The sequence below is a fragment of the Mchenga conophoros genome, linkage group LG4 (genome assembly GCF_057382185.1).
Source record: "Mchenga conophoros isolate Kocher_MC1m ecotype Shallow Benthic linkage group LG4, M_conophoros_male_GT1.1, whole genome shotgun sequence".
Taxonomy (NCBI): Eukaryota; Metazoa; Chordata; class Actinopteri; order Cichliformes; family Cichlidae; genus Mchenga; species Mchenga conophoros.
In genome coordinates, this window is record NC_140529.1 from 8,582,388 (window position 1) to 8,599,793 (window position 17,406).

Consider the following 17,406-nt stretch of genomic DNA (forward strand, 5'->3'; position numbering starts at 1 on the left):
AAACCGTCCACTTTTATCCAGTAATAACAGATTACCATAGGCTGGATCATGCTGAGCTGCCTCTTTCAGCTAACATGAACATTTTGGGAGCGCAAAAGCTTCCTTATTTCTAATGTAATGACAAATTTGGCTGATGAAGACTAAAACTAAATACCTTCAGTATTCAGTATTTGATATTTTAGTTTAGTTTATTTTGTCATTACACACTATCATTTAAGATTGCTTTTTTCCCCCAGTTTTTAACTATAATGGTTTTCTGAGTTACCATAGCAACCTGTCTATGGGCAAATTGGACTAATTTAAACGAGGAGTTAAATTGTTGTCCTGCTTCTCAATACCTTTTGATGACCTCACATTACTCTCTTTATTGCCCCCGAATAGCTACTTGTATGTCATTCACAGTGGCAACTGTAACAATGTTCTGCTATAAACATCTCATTTGTCAAGTCTTGGCCTCTTTTTACGAATCACAAGGAGGGAAGTTTAAGAAAAATTCACTATCTGGCCTTATGGGGGTTTGTTGTCCCAGCCTAAATTTCCTGCACTGCAACTCAAATACAGTCCGTATCCCTTTCAACCCCAGTGGTCCCTGTAGCAGGAGTGAGCCTTTTCTGTTATTAAACTGCAACCAGCTGCTGTTATTTGAGGGTTTCAGAGTGTGGCACACTGAAGTGAAAAAGTAGTCTGGTATTACTCCGACCGAAATGAATGCAGCATTTATTGTGCTTTCATTTCTGATGTATTACATTTGGTGGAGTTACAGGTGAGAATTTTTCAGAACAGATTTAGAAGCATCACCACGGCTGGCTTGTATTTTCACTCTAATTTACAGGTTTAACTGGGAACAATTTTGCCCCGTAGTTGTGCAGTTTGTACTTACAGTTCTGTAACTGTTCATGATGACTGAATGGGAAATTTCAGGTCAAATTTCTATAAAAAATAGCCTAGGGCTTATGTATTAACACATAAGCCCTTTCTCGGTTTCTGTCAGCTGCTTTTACAAAATATGTCCTTGTTCCGCCTTCAGACAGAACCTTAAATTTCTAAAATGCAGAAAGGTTCACACCCATCCTCATCAATCCGACGTGCAGGCAGATTGACCACCCCCCAACCCACCTCCAAGGCCAGCTGCGACCCCGGGACAAGGCCAGTCCAGCCCCTGAACCACCAGCTAACCCCCACCTGAGGCAGGGTGTTGGAAGTCTTGCCCACTCTAAATTTGTGACAAAGCTAAATTTGCACTCTTGTAGCCAGACCCCTTTTCCCCACACTGACATTATTATGGCCAATAACTAAAATACATTTCCAAACTGTCATAATGAATCCAGGATGAAAAGTACAACATCCCACAAGCTGTGTTTAACTGTGATTTTAGGTGCTTTAAAGAGGATTTTTCCTCCAAAGATTAACTGTGATTGCTGTGTAAAGGGCTAAAATTGTAATGCCTCCTGAGCCTTGGTGCAGCAAAATGCAGCTGGGAATTTCAAAGCCTTTGGATATAGATGAATCATTGTCTCTGACCAAAGTTTCTCTGCTTCTTGATTTAGAGGTAGTGTCCTGGTCTGTGTTCGTTCACCCTGATGAATTAAAGCCCAGCGACTGTCACAGAAGGACAGTCCTGCTTGTGTCTCGACATTTGATGAGTTTTGTCTCAAAACATGAGCTAAAGCTCCTCGATCGCTACGTGAAAACCATTAGGAAGCATTTTCATTTGGTGACCCTTACCTTATGTCCTCCTGTATTGAGCCTGAGAGGGGTCAGGTACGGGTCAAAAATCATGTGACTGGTTTCGATGTCGATGGGAGACTGCCTTTTCCCAATGGCACACAGGTTCCAGGCTGAGTTCACCAGACCCCAGAAGGATGGAACTAGTGTTGGAACGAGAGGGAAAAAAGAAAGCAATTATTGTGTGAGCGCCTGTGCATGCCTGTGCACATGCAGGCACAAGATCAAACCATAAAAACAGAAAGAAAGGGAGCAGATGAGCTTCATTATGATGGGACAGAAGTGCTGGTGGAGTTTAGGGAGATTTAAATTTACATATGGCTTCATTAAAATCCAACTAAAAAAAGAACTTTCATTAAAGTCTCCAGGTTATTATCTGCAAGTACAAGTAAGGCGGAGAAATGGACTTCTTAAAAGTGACTCAAAAGTTCTCTCCATCGTTTTTATTGCACATAATTTACAATACCAGAACTTGGCAGACCCACAGGCTAAGCTGAGCCTTGCAACAGAAATATACCTCCCCGGAATAAAGTAGTACATCTTACTTTTACACTTAAAATATTTTCATGATGGTTGTTGAATTTTCTGTTGATAACATAATAACAGCATTAATTAACATTGTAAATATAAGGATCCTGTAATTGAGTCTGTGTTTATTGTGTGAATGCTGAGTATTAAGCTCATTCTCATTCCCAGGGTGTCAGTTATTTGGGTAGATTTGGCGTGTGTTCCGAGTGAGATGAATGGAAGGGGTGTTTCAATGTTTTCCTAAAAGTAACCAAGTCATTTTCAGCACCTAAACGTAACTCTTTTTTAGTGTATTAACCTGGCAATATAGTTTTCTTTGCCTAAAGCTGCCCTAATACTTTAGTGCCAAACCTAGCCAAGACGTTTTTGTTGCCTGTACCTAATAAGTGAATCAAAGCCACAATACAAAGTTAATAATAAAGCTAAAATCAAAACAATTAGTGAGGAAAAAAATCACTAACTCTGTTAACTGAACTGTAAAGGAATAAAACACTTTTGACATTCACTAGGGCACAAAGGCTTGTGTTTCATTGGTCCTCTAATGAACTGGAACTGAATGCTGAAAGGCATCACTGATGTCCCCTCATTCCCAATATACAGTGCAGACCACATGGAACCATTTTTTCTCCCTCTGTGCTCGAGCATATACACTTGGAAATAAAAGAGTAGATACTTGACTGAAGTGGCGAGACTGAGCTTCATTTGATTTGGTTTCCATTAATGAACAGTGCTGTGATAAAAGTCTTTGCCCCTTCCTGATTTCTTCTTCTCTTCTTGTCATACTTGAATGTTTCAGGTCATCAAACAATAATAGTAACATTAGACAAAGATAAGCCAAGTTTTTTTTTTCTTTTTAAAAAAAGAAGATTTAACATAAAGATTTCACACTTTAAAAAAAGGTATCAAATAAAACTGGTCCAATGGGAATATCTCAAACATTTAATTGACTCAATGATATACTCTGATTAAAAAGACACGGCATACTTTAAGCACTTAGAAGTCTGTTGTGTCTGATCTCATTTAGCACTGTAATGATATACTTGCATATTCTACCTTGTAGTTGCATTAAACTGTACTGTGAATTTTAAAAATCAAAGTCTTTCTAGAAGTGAAGTAGTTTTATGCCTTTTATTATGACACAATATTTCATCGTACACCTCTCTGCATTTAATCATTAGTCATTATTAATCTCTGGCTCTCTTCCACAGCGTGTCTTCGTCCTGTCTTCCTCCCCTCACCCCCAACCAGTTGCGGCAGATGGCCAGCCATCCCTGAGCCTGGTTCTCCAAGAGGTTTCTTCCTGTTAAAAGGGAGTTTTTCCTTCCCGCTTTTGCCAAAGTGTTTGCTCATAGAGGATCATTGTGAAACCTAGCCCTCAGTAAATCACATGATAGGATGGGGCTAGGCTTCACAATGGGTACACGCAAAACCTTGGCTGATTGTGACCCATGCCGGTTTTCACACCTTGGCTCGTGTGATTAGGTAGAGGATCAATCGGAGGTCCATGACCCTCTTGGGGACTCTCCCATAGGGCTTAAAATCAGGGACTCTCCACCAGTTGCTCTTAGAACTGAAGAAACTTCTCGGATGAGAAGGTGAAACGTCTTAAAGGAAACTTAAAGAAGTCCAGACGCTTATCTTTCCAAGCTCCTTGAACAACTAAATTGAACATTCCTGTGTAAGAGAACAATTTTCCTCTTTTTTCCATATTTTTTTAATTTTGCAATACCTGTACTGCAGGATCCCTGCTGTCTGAAACGTTTAACCTCTAAAAGTTAGACTGTTCATTTTAAAAGGTGTTTTTTAAAAAACAAGAGCATGAAAATTTTCTTTGATTCTTGTCAAATTGCCATGTGGCTATGATAACTGCCATATCCAAGGTTTATAATGTAGCAGCACATAGTAACATGTAATTAAAAACAATATGATGATGTCATGATGAAACAAGCATGTTTTCTGAAATATTGCACCTGGGAGGGAACAATTCTGAACTTTATATGGTTGCTACGGGTTAATTAGCCAAGGGTGAGGAATTTGACTACCAGTAGATGTTTGTAATAAATCTTTTGGCTTCAGTGTTCACTTTAACCAAAGCACGTGTCAGTGATAAATTAGGCTTTGTTGTGTTATCTCAACATGTAATGCAGGATCATTGTAAACCCAAGACTCTTGTAGGATTAGATGTTCAGATAATCAGAAGAGTTTTGCTCTCTATCAGATAATCCTCTGTAGTCACATGATTACTACTATCCAGAACAGAACAAGCTGGACAAAGAATGGGACTGGAAATATGGTAATGATAGCTGATGTTTAAGGCAGCCAGATGGGGGCAACATGTGTTAGCAATGCAATTGACAGATAGGGAAAGGATGCGCACATGCTCACAGGCATACAGAGCCTTAGATGACATTACTAAATCAACTGTAATTTTGACACATGCACACAAAGTCTTTCTCTCGCCCCAGGGCTTATCACTAACTGTCATAATGCTTTTCATCTCCAGGCTTAATGACAATTCAGAGTGTGAAACAGCTGTCATTTTGCTCTAAAAAGTAATCAAGTCATCTAAGCTAAGACCCAGCTAAATGGGTAAAGAAAAAAAATTGAATGATTGAAGTTTTGGTCCACAAAATTTAGATCAGAAAACTTATTTATATAACTTTCTCCAATTGCACTCTATTTTAAAATTCATGCACACTGATTAACACCTGGGAGCTGTTCCTGACAGCCTCTACTGCTATCCCCCCACCCTTCCCTTCTTACAGTCTGTTCTCCTCTCTCTCCAGCCTCATCCATTCTTCCATCCCTCTCTGACCATATTCTGGGGAGAAGTGGAGTGACAGATGTGGCAGCCCTGACCTGCGGAGTGCAATCCTGACCCCTGCTTGGCACATATCCGCACACGGTTATATCACCAAGCTTTGTTTGTTTGTGTAAGTAGGTCTGTGTGTGACACACAGACACCCACTGTATGTCAGGAAACACATCAAGCTCTGTAGGAAACAAATAATTACTTGGGTCTAAAAAGTGGAATATGTCTATTGTGTTGTGTATGGGATTTAAATAATGGTGGCAGCTATTAGTCAGGACTCCTGTAGTTTCATTGCATCTAAAATCCAGATTGTCAACTGTGTTAGATTACATCATGTCGGTCCAGGTCTCTTTTAATCTTGAAGTGCTATGATGTAAATACAAAAAAGACTAAACATTAACACTTCATTGTTTCAATTTCAATCTAAGCTGAAATTTATTATAGAAATGGACAGCTGACAAAACAGAACCAGAGAAAAATAAATAAAGGCAAATATAGAAATCATAGAACAAAAGAACCTGCTTGAACAGTTACGCACCCAAGTATTTCACAGTATCAAAGTAAGCCATTCATACTTTTCTGTATGCCCATGGGTAAGTTACAAACATACTTATATTGGTGAAAATATGTATGAATACACAGAACTGCCTCTGCAACAGCTGGCGGCTTTAAATTCATTTGATTGTTATATTGATTTTCAAGTAGGTCAAATAAAACTTTTCCTCAAATTTCTGCTATTTTAGCACAAGTAGAGATTCCCAACAGACAGATAAAATCCAAAAAGATTATCCCACGGAAATAGTTTAGAGATCTTTAAAACACAAATATGCTGCTCTAGACTGGTTATGAAATACAGGAGGAGCATCATATTTTCTAAATAAACAGAGTTCATTTTGGTTTGGCAGAAATAAAAAATGATTCTAGACATACTGGATTAAAGTTATTGACCATGGCGCCACCCCCAGAGAAATAAATCTCATCCGAATGGCTTAAGTCAGTGGCTAAGCTAATGCTTCTATGCAGCTGTACTTAAGCATATTGATGTTTTAAGCTAATTGCTGTCAGCATGCTAATATGTATGTTTAACATGCTCACCATGTTAGGATGTTACAACGTTAACACATTTGTTAACAAACCAAAGATGAAGAACATCCTAAATCCTAAAATTATTTGGAAAAAACTAAAGCGTTTCACCAAATCTCTACAGGCCATGAGTTCAACTCATACACCACAAACTTCAGTTCTCTCAATATCTTTTAGTTCACATGTCACAGGCATTTTTCAGGATTTGCTAGCAACTGGACTACAAATATACACTAAGGATACAGCTTTGCTTGTGGCAACAAATTCCTCTTGAACATAAAAAGGGTTAAGTGGCAGCACAGAACAAGGACTAAGTTTTGATGCATTTCTGTCATTTATATCATACTACTTAGCCTTTTGGTCTCAGGTATCAGTCTGAGCTTTTGAACCGTTGACATCCCTTAAAATCATCGTAGGAATGTTAAAAGACAAAAGACTATTTAAAAAGGAAAACTGTGGAAATCAGTGAAACCAGTGGATGATGTCACACACACACACAGTCCGTACAATCGACTAATAAAGAAAAAAAGGACACAAAGACTAAGACAGGTAATGAGAGTAGAGAGACAGAGACTGGGACGGAGGGAGGAAGCCCTGAGGACCAACCATCCTTTTTAATATTAATAAATGTAACCGGGTTCAAATGGCGGGGAAAAGAGAGAGAGACAAAAACTGAGAGAGAAAAGGGAGATAAAGAGTCAAAATGCACTGCCTGCAGATATGTGGAGCTTAAAAGGAGAAGAGCTTTCTGGAAACGTGCGTGTTAAGTGATAAAGACTTGTTTAAATCTGCACTGTAGCATGGGTTACTGTATGGTGGATGACAAAAGCTGTCGGATACTGGGTTAATCTGTATTATCAACCACCAAACTGAAAGAATGCACAACTAGTAAAAAGTCTGTCTTACTCTTCAGTGCTAAATGGGCTCCATTGTTGTCCAGGAACTATTAAAATACATCAATGAGCCAAACAGCTTTTATGGGTAATGTGTCCCTTCATTACCACGAACATTTCTGCTGCCCCAAATGCTCAATAAAGCATTAAATATGGATTATTCCGCCACAGATTGTAGAGCTTGAGAAACGCTCTAACTCTATCTGATTGAATAACCCTTGTTAAACATAGTAACCAGTAGTTTATGGGGTATTACACAGGTTTTGTTTTAATGTAAACAATAATCTTGTTGACAACAATTAAGAGAGGTAAACTATGGAAAAATATTGTTTTTGCTTGTTTCTCATCTTTTATTTAAACTGAAATGAACTCATGGCGTGTAAGCTCCTGTAGATCCATCCAAAGATACAGTCTCACAGTCACAAAGATTTTGAACAACCTATGAAAATATTCAAAAGTAAGGCAAAGATATATTTTCATCAAGGGATTATTTGCTGGACTACTTTTGGTTGGATGAACGACTTTCACAAGTCTGCTGGTAACCTGACAACCCCAGTTCATTTTCTGTGTTTCTTTGAGCGAAAATACGTAGCTCATGGAATAAACCGAAAGCACATTTTACACCTATAAGAGAGACAGTCAGAAGATTATAATGAAAAATTGAATAGCAGCTGTGAATGAGCAAGGCAAAAAGAGAGAACATGAGCTCTTAGGGAACAGTGGAGTGACTGCTGTTCTGAATGGAGGATGGAGTTGCTATCAATGTGCCAAAAATGGAAGCTTAAGGGTAGATAATTGGGAGCAGAACAAAGCTGTCAGGGGTGGAGCTCACTCGTGGGGATGAGGTGTAAGGCTGTTCTGAAACCCCTTCATTCAATCAAATCAATTTGGAGTGATCCTCCTCTCCCAGATAACAATAGCCATTAAGTAGATTGGTTACTTGTACAAATATGAGTTTTGCTACTTTCAGAATTGATGTGTAACAGCGGGGAACACACGACTCAGTCACAAAGCCTGCAAACGCTCACATTAACCTTTCTTGTTCTTTACAAAAGCAATTTATCCTCTGAAATGATTTCATTATCAGGTCCTGCTACAACGGAAGCCATAATGAAAGACCCTTATCAGACATACATTCTGTATCAGTACTGCAGTTTGTCGGTCTCTTTGAAATTCTACAAACATAAGCTCAACACGAGTACTTATCTCACTCAAAATTTTGAAGCACACCTATTCCTACTCGTCTTACCGTATTTTCACGACCATAAGGCGCACTTAAAAGTCTTAGATTTTCTTCAAAAAGTACGGCGCGCCCTATAGCGCAGTGCGCCCTGTGTGTTGTAAGGAGGACGTAGTAGAGAACACCATGAGAACGCTAAAGGGTGAAGTGTGGGCGTTGATCGTATATACCGGACAATCGCACATACCTGTATAAAAGGACAGGTATGTGCATTATGTGGAACATCGTTGTTTTAACAACCCTGAAAATGGCAAAGAGACACGCTTATGAAGCACAGTTTAAACTGAAGGCCATCAGCTATGCGGAGGAACATGGAAATCGAGCAGCGGCAAGAGAATTTAAGATTAACGAATCGATGGTTCGCAAATGGAGGAAGCTAGAAAACAAGCTCCGGCAGTTCAAGAAAACGCAGCTGAGTTTCCGCGGACATAAGGCGAGGTGGCCCGAGTTGGAGGAAAGACTCGAGCGGTGGATCATCGAGCAAAGAACGAGCGGGAGAAGCGTTTCGACGGTCACCATTCGACTAAAAGCAGTTTCACTAGCTGAAGAGATGAACATTGAACATTTCCAAGGAGGTCCGTCTTGGTGCTTTCGTTTTATGAAACGGTGCCATTTTTCCATCCGGACCAGGACTACGGTAGCGCAGCAACTTCCAGCGGATTATAAGGAAAAGCTGGCCATCTTCTGCTCCTACTGCAGCAAACACATCGGCGACAAAAAACATCCAGCCCAGCCACATCACAAACATGGACGAGGTCCCGCTCACTTTTGACATCCCGGTGAGTCACACTGTGGAGAAGAAGGGGACCAGCACGGTAGCGATACGCACAACGGGGTATGAAAAGTCTTCTTTTACTGTTGTGCTTGGCTGCCATGCTAATGGACAGAAACTGCCGCCTATGGTGATTTTTAAGTGAAAGACTTTGCCTAAAGAGAAGTTTCCAGCAGGAATCATCATTAAGGCAAATGAAAAGGGCTGGATGGATGAGGAAATGATGAAAGAGTGGCTGAGGGAGGTGTATGTAAGGAGACCAGGTGGTATTTTCCACGCATCACCATCGCTGTTGATCTGTGACTCTATGCGTGCCCATCTCACAGCCGATGTGAAAAAACTAGTAAAACAAATGAACTGTGAGCTTGCTGTCATTCCGGGAAGCCTGACAAAGGAACTCCAACCGCTGGACATCGGTGTGAACCGCCCATTCAAAGTAAGGCTGCGAGCGGCCTGGGAGCGATGGATGACCGATGGTGACCACAGTTTTACCAAGAGTGGAAGGCAGCGCCGGGCGAATTACGCCACAATTTGCCAATGGATTGTAGATGCTTGGGCTAACATGTCTGCTGGGACTGTTGTTCGAGCTTTCGCAAAAGCCGGCATCATTTCCGAGGAGCCGCACGGCACGGAAAGTGACTCTGACGGTGAAGAAAGTGAACTTGGCATGTTTGATGGAGATTTAGTGCAGCTGTTCAATTCAGACACAGAGGATGAGGACTTCGATGGGTTTGATTGATGATAAAAATGTGAGTACCAAACTTTGTTTTGCTCCTGCTTTATTTTTAAATACGCACACTTGTATGCTTGTGTGTTGTTGATGATGACGATTACCGGTAATAGAAATGTGAGTAAGGTACCGAACTCAGGTTTGCTCCCGCTTTATTTTTAAATACGCATACGGTACTTGTATGCGCCCTATAATCCAGTGCGCCTTATGTGTGTGTTAAATACAGTAATGGCACACATAACTGAGACTGCGCCTTTTAGTACAGTGCGTCTTATGGTCGTGAAAATACGGTACTTTCATCTAAATGTATGTCCTTTACCAAGCATTCATGTTGCTTGCTAAACCCCATCTCACAAGCTTCCTAAAAGGGTTGATTTGGACAGAATAGGGCTGCTCGATTATGGCAAAAATGATAATCACGATTATTTTCACTGAAATTGAGATCTCGAGTATTTGACGATATTTATTTAACCCTTTAAGATCTATCATAGGACCAAGTCCACCAGAGCTTATATTATTTTTTTACATGTTGTAGTGCCATTAGTGGGAGCATTTCAAGTTGCTATACATCAATACAACTGTTATAGCCCATATTTTAATAATATGTATGCATTAAGTCCATAGTAACTACATTAATTACAAAAAAGTGCAATAAACTACAAAAAAATTGAAAATCGTTTTTGTTTTTTTTTTTACATATATTTCTACTTGGGGAAATTTAAGAGGTTTATCCCTCAAAACTTTAAATACAAAAAAGTTGCAAAAAATTGTTTACAACAACAGGAAATTTATTTTGAGTGTCTTCATAGTTTTATTTTGGAGATACACCAATTTTTATATACTGCAGGAAAAACGAAAAAACAATCCTATGATGCAAATTTGCAAAGAAAACAGCATGTGCATCAAAATAAACTATTTCCAGCAGTGCAATTTGAGTTCTAAGCATCCCAGAAACTATTCAGAAAAGTCAAACATGACTTATAAAAACACCAGTATAGGCTTTTAAGGCCTACAAGTAAAAAACTACATTTTCCGCGAATATGGCGTCACTTCCAGTTTCGGACAGGAAATGGTGGACATGCGATAGTTTGAGCTGACGTCTGTTTCACTGTGGGAAGTGTTACGAACAGCTGATCGGATCGGCAAAGCGTGTTTCTGGAATATTATGTTTTCCTGCAAGCGGTTTTTATGCAATTTTTGCAAAGCTTTATGTGGAAGGAAATCGTGACCTGGGACAAGCTGATGGCATAAGATGTAAGTTTCATATGCAAAAAAAATTATTGCGCTAGCTTACATGGTTCAGGTTCTACAGGGATTTAAAAATAGTTACACAAAACGGAGCATGCCGCTCTGACCGGCTTTAAAGGGTTAACAATAACAATGTATTGAATAATGAATATAATAATGAAATAATATAAAACAGTGTGCAAATACTGATAACAGTGCAAATGTTTGCAATATAAGAAATAAATGAAAAATGTAAACATCTATGTTTAGTGAACTTTGCAGTGTTGCTCTGTGGTGCAGCTACGACACCGTAGCAAAGTTTGCACACTATGTCTACTTGATCCACGTCTGACTCCGCGAACCCATAATGTTTCCACACCACTGAAGTTTTTTTTTTTTTTTACCTCTCTTTTCAACCAACGGCAGTCACTCTCCTCTCCAAATAACTTCTGCTTAGCTTTCCGAGCTTTCCGATCTTCCCTGGGGTCCTCTTAATTGTTGTGACGCCTGTTCGAAATGCAGAGAGGTGCGCTTGATTTGCCACACGGAGCAGCGCAAGAGTAAAGCATGCGGGAGGTGCTAATAATCGGCTCAGTCATTTTTAATGATCGTTGAAAGCCCAGATCGTAATCGTGATTAAAATTCAATTAATTGAGCAGCCCTAGGACAGAACAAAGTTAGCTTCACTTGGGGCACAATAAAAGATCACTGGAATTTTAGATGGTTGGTTGCGCAGTTGTCATATCAGAAAAAATCTGTTACATATACACATAAAACAGAACGGAAGTTTAAATCAAGCTCAAAGACTGCCTCGTAGTTCGTGCTGGAATACATTCAGTGGCTCTGGGTGAGATAAGAGCACCTAATGACTCTCTTTATCTGTATTTTTCCTGCTTTCTTTTCATGCTTTGCATTTGTATTGACAAACATTTTCTAATCACCAATGAATTCATAGAAATCTGATTATTTTAGTTGAATGCCCCCAGAAAGTAACAGGTAAGCATTTAAAAAATATTCTTGGAATTATGCTGGCTATTGCTTGACAGGGTGACACTAGTAGCAATCTAGAGAGCTAACTATGAACTGAAAGATAAATTGCATCAATAACATAGATTCTGATACTCTGGATTCAAATAGCCACATTCGTTACAATGACAAGATAGCACCAAAGGCCCTGGGTTACACTACCATCTTCTCTGTGCATGCTCGAATACATGCAGGAGCCAGCAAGAAAGAAGATTATCTGCACCTTGACGATGGTGCCCGAGTACTTTCTCATCTAAAGTACACTGAACACATTGTACAATGGATGAGTTAAGGTTTTTAAAATTTCAGTAAAGATTTCGCTACATTTAATAAGGCGGTCTCACTGGGTCAGTCTCAATCTGAGACTCAGCTTTGAAGACCCCAACAATCTCATTGGTAACAGCAGATGTTACAGTCATAGCTACATCTCCAGGTTAAGCCTGCTTCACCACAGACTGTATAACTGGCCCATCCGCATCCAGCTATCCTATGTAGTCTAAAGTCATTAAAGGTATCCCAGACAAATACATAACGGAGCAAAAGCTTTGACAGATGCACCTGAGGGGTTTATGGTGAATTGCTTATTCCTCCTAAACCAGCCTCTGTGCAAGCTGTTCAACCATTACATTCTCCTGGGAGAGATGCGATGTGCATGCCAACACAGATTTACCAACCTTTGGTAGTCCCATGCAAGTGTAGAGTGTCCTAGAAGGATGTGTTTTGCTATCATTGGAATGCTGGATAAATCTAATCAGAAATGATTCAACCACCTACTGTGTGACTCCTGGTCAAGTAATCTGTGAGTAAGCCTTTCCAAAAAGGCAAGCCTCTAAGTGATGGAAGAAACACCGGTACTGATGACTCAGTAGATGTTTTAGGCGAAAATGCTTTAACATGGAGTTGTGTTTCTTGTTTAATTTCAGAAATACATCATTCTGCACCCTAACCCTACAAGAGTTGGGTCTACCTCACCTTTGCTGTATGTAGTATCTAATGGAGAACTGTGACACCAAGATTTTTTATTGTATTAATTAAGCTTGTCAAGCTGTTGTAGGAGCATATGTGGTTCATTCCTTTCATGCCCAGGGAACACTGGCACTTGATAAATTTTCATAACTGTTTAGTTTGCAAAACTGTGGCCTAAGCCGCTTATGTAAATTAAGCCACAATAACAGCACGTTTGTGATCAATACACTTGTCACAGAGTGTCTGATTCGTAGTTTAAGTATGAGCTGAGGGAAGATGTGTGCATAGGGATGCTGTAAGTAGTATATATATACACCACCTTTGAATGATAATAATATACCAAACAAGGTGGTATATTATAGATTTGCTAGATTTGGTTTAGACTTTAAGCTGAACATGACCCTAGCTTTCAATTTACTACAAGAACCACTAGTAGACCTTCAGGAGAGCATTTAACTTAGCATGAATACTTGAAACTCAAAAAAGGCAGGAGACAGATACACCTCTGCAACCAGAATCCACCTACATATGAAATGGACTATGTAAATAACACATCTGTTCCATGTTCAAAGCATAAAAATACTTAACTGCCAATTTTACAAAAACTATTAAAAGTTTTATAATTTCAGTAGATACAATTTATAGCCACTATATTGTTAAGATAGCTAGTTGCTATGGCTGTCGGTACACATTTACTCAGCAAGCGAGCTTAAAATCTACAACTAAGGAGGAATTTTTGGTATGTTGGTAGCCACAGATCTTAGATGGATTGCTATATCTTTAGATTCACTAACTAGCAACACTAGCTAACACTAACTAGCAAGCGTCAGCATTATTTCTAGGCTGCTGGGATTCAAAAGCACATTTTCTTTGTACAGGTGGAAATAAAATCACCAACCTACTGCTTTATTTTACTTCTCATTAAGTCCACTGAAAAAACACTTCAAAGAAGTGGATTTCTAAGAGAAATTATCTTGAAAGAACTGCTTTAACTACATAAAAGTTGCTGAAAATGCAAATGTGTATTGCAGGTGAAGGAGTGACTCATGACCTCAGTGCGTCTACAATCCTCGCTACATTTTCTGTTATCAGGAAAGAGGGTAGTTAAAGTAATGTGAACCAGGTGCACATGTTTCATTCAGAAGGCATCCTGTTATCCATATATTAACCCAGCTCAAAGCTTGAAAGCCTGTTACATATGTCTCAGTCACGGGTACAGAAAGATTTCCCTTTGAGTGTATTGACGTGTTATATGTTTAAACGGAGAGCAGAGATTGAGATGCACTGCATATACGATTTCCTAAAGAGTATGAGCGATACGGCTTTGATGTGCTGTTGGCACGATGTATGATATGTGTGTGCCAGAGGGATCAGTCAAAGCTTAAATAACTTGCACATCATGTACGAGGGGTTGGTGCAATAATATTAGAAGATAATGTTAATGCATTTGTAGACATTACACTGACTGTGATTAAGTGGATAAAATGACCACAAGCACAAAAGTCAATGTCAAGAGTTCTGCCTCTGTTTTCAACACAAGGCATTAGATTTATCATTTTGAATAGACTCATGCATGACAGTATATACACCCATATATAAACAAATACAATATTAATGACGTATCTTTCTAAACCTGGAACACAAGCTACCAGGATTATTGAACCTGTTCTCACCCAGACCATTCTCATTCCCAACGCACAACATACCGATGATTGGTCACGGCCTGACACAAAAGGTACCCCTCTGCGTCCTTATGAAGCGCTCTTGGAGATTGAAGCACGGCTTTCTATGTGCTTCCCTTTATATTCGCTTTGCAGCTTTCTATTGTAGCCCTAACCCTAACCTTACCCCTAACCTTAACCCTAACCTTACATTTATAGATTCATTCCAACCTGCTTTCGTGCCTCGAAACGCACAACATAGCGACGATTTGTCACATAGCATTGTTATGTTATGTTTTGGGTTGAGAACATGTTGTCTCACCTCAGCGTGTCAATTCCAGCTGTTCTCTCAAATAGTGCTATTCTATCAGTACACAAAATGTCTCATTTGGCATTTCCTTGACCCACAGGCTGCCTAAATATTGGACACCAGGAGATTATTAACAATCAGCAATGCTTGTCCGCATGTGGAAGTTTAAGGGACGGTGGTAGAATATCACTTGATTTGTTGCCACTGACATAAATGCTATTGTGTACATGTGCACTTGTTCACTGGTGTATAGGCATTGCTCCTCTCTCACAAGCTAATAAATCCTGAACTAAGAGCTGTTGCATTTAGGAATATTTCCTTTGTTTTAGCATTTTGTGAAATGATTAACATCTTTCCTTACTTAACTGTCAGACGTGCTAATCATACCACTCTAATGGGGTATGGTTCAGCCCACACTGGAAGAGTATTAGCTGCATGAGGACTGTAAGTAGATAAAATACCAGTTTGACTATGTTAAATTCTTGAATTCTTCAAGATGGCGGCGCGCACAGACGCAGCGGCTCACTGCTCCTCACGTTCGGTGTTTTGTTTTTTACTTTCTCTACGTGTATCTGTGTGGATGTGTGTGCTTTTTATCATTATACATCGAGTAGAGTCCACCTACAGTCGTCAGGACCTTTTGAGTTTGGGATTACGCTGTGCAAGGAGCATTACATCGGACTACCACCACTTTCACAGCATTCCGGAGGACATAATAAGAGCTCCAGGGTCTCCGTGGTTGGTTCTTCCCAGCGGCAAGACAAAGAGGAAACGTAAACAAAGGAGGCAAAAGCGTGGCTGCAGGGCGGGTCCACTAGCTCGGCTAAAGAAACAGCCATTTAAGCCACCGCTTCCGAGTATTTTCCTCTCCAACGTCAGGTCCATAACCAACAAAATCGACAAACTGAGATTACAAATTGCAGTCAATAAGTGTGTACGGGACAGCAGCATAATATTACTCACAGAGACTTGGCTGCAGCCATCAATTCCGGACTCGGCTATTGAGCTAGCAGGCCGCACGGTTCACCGTCACGACAGGAACGGCCACTCCGGTAAGATCAAAGGAGGGGGTTTATGCATCTACACCAATGACAGCTGGTGCAAAAACACAAAGACTGTAGACAGCCACTGTTCCCCGGATTTGGAATACTTGACTGTGAAGTGCAGACCCGTCTACATACCTCGCGAGTTTACTGTTGTCATGGTAACGGCCGTGTATGTACCACCCGATGCTAATGCTAACTCTGCCATGGAGGAGCTGCACAAGACAGTAAGCAACCAGCAGAACTCCCATCCAAACGCAGTGCACATTATAGCTGGGGACTTCAACCATGCTGATTTAAGGTCAGTATTCCCCAGATTTGAACAGCATATTAAATGTGCAACGAGGGGGAAAAACACATTGGACAAAGCCTACAGCAACATCCAAAAAGGCTACAGAGCAACCCCTCTACCACATCTAGGTTTGTCAGACCACATGTCCATGCTGTTGATCCCTGCATACACTCCCATTAGGAGAAGAGCCCCCCCAGTCACAAAAACTGTGAAAACCTGGCCAGAAGGTGCATCACATCAGCTGCAGGACTGTTTTGAAAACACGGACTGGAGCGTGTTCGAACATCAGGACCTTGAAGAGCACACAACATCAGTGCTCTCATATATTAACTTCTGTGTCAACAGTGTCACTGTGGACAAACGTCTCCGGGTGTATTCCAACCAGAAACCCTGGATGACTAAAGAGGTCCAGGTCCTGCTGAAGCAACGTGACGCCGCTTTTAGATCCGGTGATGGTATGCAGTACAGTGCAGCCAGATCTCAGTTGAAAAGAGGCATCAGAGAGGCCAAGGCAGCGTACAAGAGAAGGATCGAAGACCACTTCACCACCAACAACTCACGACAGGTATGGCAGGGAGTTCAGCACTTAACCAACTACAAACCTGGCAATACCCCGTTGACTGAGGGTAACGCGGAGCTTGCGGAGGAGCTGAACCACTTCTTCGCACGCTTTGAGGTGAAGGGACCAGAGGCAGCAGCAGCAAAAACATCGGACAGCAGCAGCCCAAGCCTCATAGTGCAGGAATATGAGGTGAGGCGCACACTGAGGGCAGTGAACCCCAGGAAGGCCACCGGACCAGATGGGGTAACCGCAAAGGTCCTAAAAGAGTGTGCAGACCAGCTGGCTGGGGTCTTCACTAAGATCTTCAACACTTCACTGTCCCAGTCCTGCATCCCGCCGTGCCTAAAGTCAGCCACAATTGTCCCACTGCCAAAGCGTACTAACATTAGCAGCCTCAACGACTACCGACCAGTTGCTCTAACACCTGTTATAATGAAGTGCTTTGAGAAACTGGTCCGACGTCACATCATGTCCTGCCTGCCACCCACACTCGACCCGCTCCAGTTTGCATACAGAGCTAACAGATCAACTGAAGA

At 40.7% G+C, this 17,406-nt stretch overlaps 1 protein-coding gene across 1 annotated transcript in view; it reads right to left on the bottom strand.

The window, feature by feature from the left end:
- The window catches only part of LOC146575491 (carbonic anhydrase-related protein 10-like), a 153,985-nt gene that overhangs the window by 71,448 nt on the left and 65,131 nt on the right, over positions 1-17,406 (bottom strand). Inside the window, exon 3 of the mRNA XM_085270208.1 lies at positions 1,726-1,868. Coding sequence (XP_085126334.1) covers positions 1,726-1,868 — 143 coding nt within the window. The remainder of the gene's footprint in view (positions 1-1,725; positions 1,869-17,406) is intronic.